The sequence below is a fragment of the Pseudoliparis swirei genome, chromosome 3, assembly GCF_029220125.1.
Source record: "Pseudoliparis swirei isolate HS2019 ecotype Mariana Trench chromosome 3, NWPU_hadal_v1, whole genome shotgun sequence".
NCBI classification, from domain to species: domain Eukaryota; kingdom Metazoa; phylum Chordata; class Actinopteri; order Perciformes; family Liparidae; genus Pseudoliparis; species Pseudoliparis swirei.
In genome coordinates this window covers 2,359,657-2,370,861 of record NC_079390.1, presented here as the reverse complement: position 1 = coordinate 2,370,861, position 11,205 = coordinate 2,359,657, and the positions used below count along the sequence as shown (strand labels likewise).

General features: G+C 40.4%; 1 protein-coding gene across 1 annotated transcript; it reads right to left on the bottom strand.

Moving 5' to 3' along the window:
• Positions 1-236: 236 nt before the first annotated feature.
• cdc23 (CDC23 (cell division cycle 23, yeast, homolog)) lies at positions 237-10,090 on the bottom strand. The gene is made up of 16 exons (XM_056439776.1): positions 9,978-10,090; positions 9,503-9,575; positions 7,750-7,887; positions 7,605-7,647; positions 7,413-7,518; positions 7,189-7,321; positions 6,166-6,343; positions 5,275-5,372; positions 4,445-4,526; positions 4,101-4,254; positions 2,535-2,654; positions 2,366-2,441; positions 2,203-2,264; positions 1,987-2,065; positions 1,226-1,345; positions 237-520 (listed from the first exon to the last, which is right to left on the bottom strand). Exons 1-16 carry the CDS (start codon positions 10,088-10,090, stop codon positions 368-370), a joined length of 1,728 nt encoding a protein of 575 aa, XP_056295751.1. The 3' UTR covers positions 237-367.
• Between the last annotated feature and the right edge of the window lie 1,115 nt (positions 10,091-11,205).

The window sequence follows — 11,205 nt, the reverse complement described above, 5'->3', positions numbered from 1 at the left end:
TTAATTGTTAAAGTATTATTTGTAGTTCATCCAGTTCAAGAGTCAGATGTTAAAACTTTTCAGCTACTTCAACACATACAATTAATATTTGACTGAATCGATGCACAATTTAGAAATTATTGAGATTTTCCAGATTTACCTCAGACCAACAGACCTTAATGTTTAAGAGCTCCAGGTGGTTTTAAATCTGCAGAATATAACTGAAATGATCTGGATTAAAAAATTTTAAAAAAAAGTACAAACCAAGTATATTTTAATATCATTAACAAATCTACACATCCACACAAGCACATCCTCCCAAAGACGCCGTTGTCCACCCCTCAATCATATAGTCCATGTGAGAGCCAGCCAATCGGAGGGCGGCGTGTCAGGGCGTGAAGGAGATGAGGTTGAGGGGCGACACCCTCCTCACCGGCGTGTTGGCGTCCGACAGCGGCGCGAACAGATCCGCCGACGGCGTCTCCGTCTGATCCCTGACCTGCGAGATCTGCCTCAGGAGAGCCTTCCCCTCCTCGCGGGCCTACGACCACAGACAGGAACCACAGACAGACCGGAACACACCACAGACAGGAACCAGACAGGAACACAGACCCCAGTTAGTGTTACTTTTACGTCGGAAATACAGAAGGGCAAAACTGCCCCCAAAAATGATGTCGGCCCTGATATCACGAGGGGGGCAACAGATGCCCCAGAATGTCCTCTTATATTGATCTTAATAATTTAATAGCGTTTTTGTTGTGTGTCCCATCTCTACTGCCTGTACTAGGTAGGAACACACACAAAATCAATAAATATAATATTATTATTAAAAATAAATAAATAAAAAGTTATAATTAAAAAATATATATTATAATAAATAAACCAAGAAATAAGAATAATATTAAATATGATTATCTGATTGATGTTTTTTGTTTAAAAAAATCTCAGAAAACACTTAACCTGTAGACTACTGCCTAGTCGTCTTATTACTGCCCAATAGTCTTATTACTGCCTAACAGTCTTATTATTGACATTGTTATGACAATAGCTCATATACTGTAAACCTAAATAAGTATTTTTTTTTTTTTAACAAATGTTGTTATTTCACAAGTTTTAAAAAAATGCCCCCAATTTCTTGTTTAAATGCTCCTGGATTTCAGTCAGTGGGGGAAAAACTGCCCCCTAAAACATGTAAATCTCCTCCTGCTTCTCCAGAACCAGAACCAGAACCCGGTGGCGTACTCACGTCGTTGTAGTCGCAGCAGCGCTGCGCGCAGAGCGACGCTTCGTCGTACAGCTTGTTCTTGAAGTAGTACTGACCCAGGTAGCGCAGCGCCGTGCTCACCTCCGCGTGCTCCAGCTGCTCCTGGGACCACGACACCGGATCAGAACCACTAGTTAATATCATAGTATGCTATCAAACTGTAAAAAAAGTGAAGTAATAAATAATAATATTATAGTATAGTTGTATGTAATAACAAAAAGGAAGAAATGTCGTACCAACAATTTTTTTTTTTTTTTTAAAGGTCAAAGTTCAAAATCACCTTTAAAAATACTTAATTAATTGTTACCAAGAGGCCGAGATTACGGGCGCACGTTAAAACTACACACACACATACATGTTATTTACAACACAACAGAACACCACGACATCGTGTCATCATTCACCATGTTTTTACAAACATGACACTACTCGTCTTATTGATTAGTTAATTCATCTTAATTCATTTTTTTCCTTCCTTGCCTAATAAAATAAATCAAATAAAATAAAGTAAATAAAATCTCACGCACACACACAGAAAAGCACACATGCATTTGTATTTATTTCTTTATCTCAATACTCTGCCTTTATGATGTTTTGTCCACTGTTTCATCGTCCTCTCAGTGTTATGTCTAAATATTGTCTTTTATCATATAATAAAATAATTGAAATAAAAAACTCCACACGCGTGTAGACGGGAGAGTTTCTGCATGTTGTATTCTGGTATCTTTAAAGTGAAACGTTACCCCACAAGAGAAGATGTCCTGGATGTAAAGCATGTAGGACTTGGCCGCGTCGTCCGACTCCGTCAGCTGCTCGTGGAGCCTTCAGAGGAGGGAGGCCAAGCAGCCAGATTCAATTAACTCATTAACCAATTAATTAAAAGAAAATGTGACGTAAACTATTTTTTCCTTTTTTTTAGCACCTCGTTGTTGTGTTTTTCGGGACAAATTGACACTTACTTTGCCAACTTCAGGAGAGCCATCTTCTCGACGTCGCCCACAGAGTACGCTCTCCAGTAGCACTGGACGCACATAGAATAGATTAAAAACGTCAGAAAGCTGAATGAATGTGTGTGACTGACACACACACACACACACACACCGGGGAATCGCACTCGCGTACCTTCTTGGCTTCCACCTGCTGCGACAGCTTTTCGTAGCTTTCCCCGAGCGCGACCAACATGCGCGAGTCGTTGGGCCTACGGGGAACCACACTAGATTAATATTCAGCGTTCGGTTTGTATTGTTTTAATTCTATCCGATACAAAATATCAAACGCATATTTTTTTTACCTGAGCTGGTGAGCCTTCCGATAATAGTACAAACAGTAAAAAGGCATCTTGAGGATCTCGTACGTCTGGCCGAGGCCGTACCAGGCGCGGTAGTCCCGCTTGTTCACTTCGATGGCGTGCCTGGAAATAAACGAGTTACATCACAACGCGGAGGAAGAGGCCTGAAACGTACCAACGGGGAAAGGATTCCTTTTATTTTCATCCTTTGGGTCACGAGAGATCAATTAAACTGAGTCCGTAAAAAGAAAAATGCGATTTTTTTTTTAACCTTTTCAAAATAAAAGTCTGATTTATCTATTAGAGAGAAAGTAACATAAAACCTCGATAGATTCTTCATACGATACAATATCATCAGACATACGTCAAAACCAATGAAGGCAGATACAAAACAGGCAACCCAAAATAATAAGCGCTCTCATAATCGTTTCCGTTGTTAGTTCTTCTGTGGTGTTCTTGCCGGACCTTCCACAGCCGCGCGAAGCAGCGGTCCCCAAACAACGGGCCGTGGCCCGGTACCGGTCCATGGGTCACTTGGTACCGGGTCGCACAGAAAGAATGATTCCAACATTTTTTTTTTGATTATCAAGCTGGAAAAGATGTTTGATTTTGAAAAATGACCAGATACAACCGCCTGCGTGTCTGAGCCTCTTGACACACGTCAACGTTGTATTTGAATGTATTTTAAATTAGTTTTTATGCAGGTTGTATCATTTTATGATGAATCCGGCCCGCCGCATCGCTTTATGTGTCCCCTGGCGGCTTTAAAGACACGCGATCACCTTTTCTTAAAGAAATTGAAAAATATCCTGTGCTTTTATTTTGAAAGTTTAAGATTAAATGGATTTATGTTGTAATATTAGAGACACTTCCTGATGTACAATATTTCTTCACTCAAATAAAAAATAATCAAATGTAAAGAGTTATTTAACAACATGTTCGAGGAGTTTATAAAGTGCTTCCGGCCCTTTAAGAGGGCGGCCATGATGCCGATTTGGCCCACGGTGAACGTGAGTTTGACACTAGAGGCTTTATGTCACTCTCTAATAGATGAATCTGACTTTTATTTTGAAAAGGTAAACGGTTATTTACATAGAGGATAAACAAGGAGTCGACCCACAGCGACAACACGGCCGCTACGAGTCCTTCACACGGCGGTAAGAACGGAGCATGAGGAGGAGGCCTGAAGGGCGGAGCTACGACACCCGGAGTCCCTCTATCTCCCTCCCTCTCTCTCCCTCCCCCCTCCCTCTCCCTCTCTCTCTCTCCCTCTCCCTCTCCCTCCCCCTCTCTCTCTCGCTCCCTCTCCCTCTCCCTCTCTCCCTCCCTCTCTCTCTCCCTCCCTCTCTCTCTCCTCCCTCCTCTCTCTCCTCTCTCTCTCCTCCCTCTCTCTCTCCCTCCCTCCTCTCTCTCTCCTCTCCTCTCCTCTCTCTCTCTCCCTCTCTCCTCCCTCTCCCTCTATCTCCCTCTCTCTCCCTCCCTCTCCCTCTATCTCCCTCTCTCTCCCTCTCTCTCCCTCTCCCTCCCTCTCTCCCTCCCTCTCTCTCCCTCCTCCGGCTCCAGACTGACCTGTAGGCCTGGATGGCGGCCGACGTGTTCTTCATCTCCATGTACTCGTGGCCCATGAGGGTCCAGGCGCCGAGGCAGCGCGGGTTCAGCTTGAGGGCGCGCTGGAAGTACAGCGCCGCCTTCTCGTGCTGAGAGCGCAGGCTGTAATAGTTCCCTGTGGGAGAGACGCACAACTTACTACACAACCTGCGACACAACCCACTGTCCTTCTGAACGAGGGAGTTGAACTCTAGAGCCAATGCGCCTGAGAAGCTGTCAGCACGTCAAAAACACAAACAAGTTGTGACAAGTTACGACGCATTTCACGTATTCTTCGGCCGATGAATCCGATTGGCTCTCCCTACCGATGACGCAGCACGTCTCCACCCTGTACTTGTCGATGTCCACCAGGTTGTGGGCCAAGTAGCTCAGCTCTGGCTTCATGGTCTGTGTGGCGCGACAGGGAGGAAAAGAAATGCAATAAAATGAGAGACGTATATTTTGGATTCAGCATTGCTCTTTACCATCAGAATCACAACCGTTTCGTTGCCGTGGAAATGTTCAAATACGAGGAATGCGTCACGGCGGGCGGTGCAACAGGATACAACGATGGACAACAGACGATAAGTAAAAAGATGAATATAAGTATGAGATAAAGTTACTAACATATTTTACCCTCGGGGTCAATTTGACCCTAGCAATCAAAACCTCCAGAAAATTATTAGAATTTATATTGTTTCCCAAGTTTAAGTGTGAGGTACTTTATGTTTGTTTGTTGACTACCTAAATAGCCCTTTAAATATATAAAAAGGTTGATATTTCTAAAATGTTTGACACAGTGAAAAACAGCCTGGGGTCAAATTGACCCGAAAGGTAACAGGAGGGTTAAGGTGAAGAGTTGCATGTATTGTACACATGACGTATATTATTCTCTCCATCCTGGAGAGGGGGGGGGGGGTCCTCCTCTGTTGCTCTCCTGAAGGGTTCTTCACTTTTTTCCCTGTGAAAGTTTTTTCTATTTCTTGGGAGTTTTTCCTGATCCGATGTGAGAGGTCAAAGGTCAGGGATGTCGTATGTGTCCAGGTTGAAAAGCCCTCTGAGGGGAGTTTGTAATTTGTGACATTGGCCTGTATAAAATGAACTGAATTGAACGACTCCAAGTCGACTTCCAGGGGTCAAATGAAGGTCGACTCACTTTGACGTAGAGCAGGTTGGAGAACGTGTCCATGTTGTCGATGCGATACGGATCCTGCTCCCGCAACTCGTTGAAGAGCGCCAGCGCCTGGTCGATGTCTGAAACACGGGGGTCACACACGTGTCGACCAATGGGTGTCCGGCACATTAAACCACATTCACATGACCAAACATTTCTTTAAATCTCGGCGTATAAACATGAAAAAGTGAGAACATTTTGTATTTAAACTAACAAAGAGAATTCCAAAGCATACAGTAAATAACCTTAAATGACTCAAATGAATGAGACAATAGTTTAGATTAAAAGAATAAACATTCATATCTTTTCACTTACGGTGCGTTCACTTGCAGCGCGGAAAAATGTGCGAGTACGAAAGAGCGTATGTCGGCTTATATTTAGAGCGTCTTTCTTTTAAAAGCATATTAATTATTTTAAACTCAGCGTGAATGAACATATGAATATAACACATTTTCAGGACTTTTCCAAAACATTTGGGATTCAATAACCATTTTAAAATGTCAAGACTTTTCCAGATTTTCCATAACTACAAACCCTGTATTATATAATTTTTTTTGCTGCTTGAACATCTCATTATTATGCTGCTATATATATATATATAAATGTGCGAGTATGAAAGAGCGTATGCCGGCTTATATTTAGAGCGTCTTTTCAAAGCATATTAATTATTTAAAACTCAGCGTAAATGAATATAACATTTCCGTGACTTTTCCAAAAACTTTGGGATTTTTTTTTTTACCCTTCCGACCTTGAAATAACCATTTTACAAATCTCATGACTTTTCCAGGTTTTTCCACGACCGTTCGAACCCCCGTTAAAATGAACGGAGGCCGCTTGGATCGTCCCGCGTGCGTCGCATTCTACGGCGGTTACCTCTGATGTTGTGGTAGGCGACGGCGATCTGCGAGATGATGTAGGTGCTCTTGGAGAAGCCGGCCTCGATCAGGTTCTGGTACTTCTGCAGCGCCTCTTTGATCATCTGCAGCTCCGTGTACATGTGGGCCATGAAGAAGTCTTTGATCCAGCAGTCTGGGAGGGACAAGGACTTCAGCTGCAGGGGGGAGGGGGAGGGGGGATGAAATCATGTATGTCCATATAAATGACCTGAAGTGTCTTTGTAACAGGGGTCATACACGCGTCGACCAATGGGTGTCCAGGACTTTAAACCACATTTCCAAGACCACTTTTTTTATTTATCTCGGTGTAAACATGAAATAGTGAGAGAATGTCATATTTAAACTAACAATTAGAATTCCAAAGCATACAGTAAATAACCTTAAATGACAATAGTTTAGGTTAAAAGAATAAACATTCATGTCTTTTCAGTTACGGTGGGTTCACTTGCAGCGCGGAAATATATGCGAGTGTTTAAGAGGGTATGTCGGCTTATATTTAGAGCGTCTTTCTTTTAAAAGCATATGCATTATTAAATTAGTAAATGAACATGTGAATATAACCATATTTCCATAACTTTAAAAAAAACTTTGGGTATTTAATTTTTTTTCAGGGCTTTTCCAGGCCTGGATATAACTTGGTCAGGACTTTTCCAGGTTTTCCATGACTGTACGAACCCTGTATTATATTATTTATTTTTCTTGTTGAACAGCTCATTATTATGCTGCTATATATAAATATATATATAAATGTATATATATATATATATAAATAAATATAAATGTATATATATTATTTAAAATATATAAATATATTAAAAGGGTTGTTATATGTTATTATATAAACATAATAATTATTTAAAACTCAGCGTAAATGAAGATATGAATATAATAAATTTCCAGGACTTTTCCAAAACTGTGGGTATTTTTTTTTTTACTCCAGGACTTTCCCAGGCGTGGAAATAACCATTTAAAAAACTCCAGGACTTTTCCAGGTCTTTACCATTTCGATGTTGGTGACGAGGTTGCTGAGCTCCAGCCACGCTCCCCAGTGAAGAGGGAGTGCGTGAATCGCGTCCACAAACACCTCCACCGACTCCTTCAGCAGGTCGAGCTTTCGTAGCACCACCCCGTACCTGTTTACACACACACACACAGGCAGTTTATGAGCGGTCCATTATCGTCCTCTGAGGAATCGTGTGGGCACGTTGGAGGAACGGCTCTCACAGGTACAAGGTGAAGCCGTCCAGCTCTCCCGCAGCGTGCTTCTTACTGAGCTCCACCCTCAGCTCTCGCAGGGCTTCGTTGCGCACCTGACCCTTCTCCAGAGGACCTGGCGACACGAGGAACAACACACACGTTTAGTGTGACGGGTGACACAAATACTTCCAGTGCAGTGTAAATGTTCACCGTGCTCACCCAAGCTGTCCACGGTCTCATCGTCCTTCTTTTTCTCGCCTGACTTAAAGAGATAGAAGGACACGTTCAAGGTGGCTCACAAGCAGTGACATGAAATCAAGACTCGACAAGGAGGTGGACGTGACAACTGTCTACACAATCTCACCAGATAGCGAGAGTACATGTAGAGGAAGTACGCCTTCCGGCTGCAGCAGCCTTTCAGAAAGTAGGCGGCGCGGTCGTACTCCTTCAGGTCGAAGTAGGATTTGGCCAGCGTGAGAGCGTCCAGGTCTTGTGCGTCTTCCTGTAAAAATATATGAATACAAGACAATGAAAAAGAGAAAGAGAAAAGTCATCCTAATCATCTTCATAAAGGAAATTAATCTCAGTGAGTCATTTCATAATCAAATGACTTGTAATCTTGTAAAAAATTTGCTTTTTACATTTAAAAAACCTGCCACCAGGGGGCAGTATAACGTTCGCTATTAGCGAGATGGACTCTTTACCATTAACACTAAGAATGAAGGCATTTATCATTTATTTCCTCCTTGTGGAATACAGGTGATTTTAACTTTTTAATGCATTTGCTTTGTTTGTTTCTATGTTGTTCTTGTTGTATACAAATCACCTGAAGAGATAACAACCTGATAAAGTTTATTCCTTTGCACCGAGGACCATCATTGTTGTTCAAAAACATAAATATTGGATCAAAACATTCTACATGCTCCTTTATTGACATTTATTTTTATGATATCTGCTATAGTATACTTGTGACTGAAAATAGTAAAATATACCATTTAATGGCCTCTACTAAAATCTAAAGCTGTTTTATGGAATATATTAGACTTAATAAAACTGAAATGACATATTTAGGATTCAAGGCCAAAAGGAAACTAAATAACTGGAAATGATATGCAAGTGCTTTCCAATAAATATGACTCAGACTGCTGCAGTATTTATTTTAGTTTTAGTATTTAGTATTATTATTGTGTTTTTGTGTTTTATTTTCATTTTCTATGAATGCTCTGATGTTATCCTGAAATGTCCCCACTGTGGGACTAATAAAGGAATATCTAATCTAATCTAAGTAATAATGCCAAAAAACACAATGTTATTATCGGAGATTATCAAAAAGCTTGTTGCTTTATTATTCAACATCTGTCGGGCCTCATCATCACGAAACGTTCAGGCATCTGAAACACATCCTAAAATGTGTTTTTCATATTGACCACACTAGAAATGGCAAAACAAAATAAACTAGAAAAGTAATAGGATTGATTTATGAAATGAAAACCAAAAAACATGTGTTTCATGACGATGTTGAAACTGAAACTTTATTTTGTTTGTTATTTTGGGGATTCATACAGCACCACAATTGCGTAATATTTTGAATTAAGCTGTTGAAACATGTCGCCAAATGCCAAGACATGACTCGACTCGCAAGCAATGGAAAGCTACATACCTCGTCATGATGAAAGCAGGATACGATTGGTCTAAATCCTTCTTTAGACAGAGTTAAATAATCAACTGAATGACTTCTCTGCTCACCTGGCTTTGGTTTTGGCTTCTATCTGTTCAGTGAATCGGGGCTTGAACCCAGAATGACCACTTACGGCCAGTTACACTAATATCGGTCGGAACCGATGGGGTTGGGGGATCATTGGAGGCTGAATATTGAGGAAATGTGTACAATATGGTGCACAAAAGATAAATAGCGTATTCAAAATTGATACTTTGGTTTTAATATTTCCCTCAGTGAAGATATCACAAGTGGTAAAGTGGAAAAACGACAGACTGTACATGTTTGATACTGATAGACAGCGCGACCTACGATGACCTTTGACCCCTGGAGCTGCTTCAAGGGGGAACCGGACGGCAGGTAGTTCAGATGACGTCTTGAAAACTAACTCCAAACTCACCTCAGTGAACGGATGCGACGGCGGCAACTCATCTTTGGGAAGGCGGTCCAAAGCAAAAGCCAATTCGGATGCCCTAAAAACGAAACCACGGAAAGTAAACAAGCAAATAAAAACACCAAGTTAATTTCTTTATAAATCAAACTGTGTGCAACCCGTTTTATATCTGATAATCGGCATCGATTAACAACATCTAACGAGCTTCCAACATGAGGCCATGTAGCGATTCATAAATAACATTAACGACGTCACGTGACGTAAACGTTGATACTCGCGTGCTCATTTACAAATATTTATAGTCATATTAGTGTGGGATTAGCTGCTGTATTGATACACTATTAATAAGACTTATAAACAGCAAAGCTAACGTTAGCTCACGTTAACTGATTGGTAACAACCGTTATAAACACTCCGTTATGATCGCAGCAGAGCAGACAGACAGGCAGTTAGTTAGCAGACTGGACACAGCCCGTCTCACCACTTGGCGCTGTGTAAAAGTCCTCTTTCTTTACAGAGCGAAATCACCGATATGAGCTGTTTCTTGATTTGTACCAGGTCCCCAAACTCACTACAGAGAGCCGCCATGTTCATATTTGACCGAGCCTGTATGCGATTGGTGGAAGTTACAAGCGGTAGTCCCGCCCACCGAGAGTGACGTCACTTCTGCTCTCCGGTCGCTTTCAAAATAAAATTAATTATTATCAATTATTTGTCGTGAGGAAAAATCAATATATCTTTTAAACCATGCCGTATTTTTTAAATACAAAACCATTAAAAATTAGCATCCAAAGACTGGAATTAAGTACAGAATTAAAGGCAGATCTTTGCATATATATATAATATTTTTATATTTAATTTAATTAGTCATTAGTATTGTGTATTGTGTATGCATATATGTTATACATATACATATATATTTTATTTTATATTTTACTTTGTATACTCCTATATCTTTCATCCCTGTTTTTTTATATTTAATTTTTTATTCTTGTGTGTTTAGTTTATTGGTGCTGCTTCTGTGACGACAAATTTCCCCTTGGGGATTAATAAAGTATATATCTATCTATCTATCTATCTATAATGACACTTAAAAAGTCACTACCTTAAATAGTATATGTCTTTGTTCATGCATCATCAAGTCCTTAAGGCATACACCAGTTTACATCTCTTCAGCCACTTCATTAATACCAATTTATAATCGCTTTGGATAAAAGTGTCTGCTAAATGACACGTAAAGTAATGTAATGTAGAACACAAAATTAATGGGAAAGTTCTTAAACGTAATCTCACCAACATGTGCATGACATCAGTGGTTTCTCCACGATGCGTTTAAGCATTCTATCAAAAAAGAGTAAAACATATTTTTTTATAGAAGTAGATATTTCATCTCTGTCAGTATAGCCTCCGGTAACACCTACCCCCTCGAAAGCTTTGCAGCTGTGTTGCCGACACAGTGATGAGTGCTGTCATTTATTTATGTTTTGCCTTCGTTGTTGTTCTTAAACATTAAATGTCTTATTGTTTACAGTTTAATGTCACTGGGTAGAATGCTGCAACATCACAAGTAATGAATGCACTTGAAGTTAAAAGTTGGTTTATAAAATGTTTTTGTTGAATACAATACGTATGCACACTGGTATTTGACTTAAACTACACAAAGAGAAACGTTCTGCTTTGTTTACTTCACCTGCAATCACAATCTGGAT

Excerpts from the sequence above, each read along its gene's own strand:
- cdc23 (XM_056439776.1), bottom strand. The coding sequence starts at position 10,090 with ATGAACATGGCGGCTCTCTGTAGTGAGTTTGGGGACCTGGTACAAATC. Across the intron at positions 2,265-2,365 it reads AGCAGGTGGAAGCCAAGAAG|TGCTACTGGAGAGCGTACTC; the intron begins GTACGCGAGTGC and ends ATGTGCGTCCAG. Across the intron at positions 1,346-1,986 it reads AGGACATCTTCTCTTGTGGG|GAGCAGCTGGAGCACGCGGA; the intron begins GTAACGTTTCAC and ends TCGTGGTCCCAG.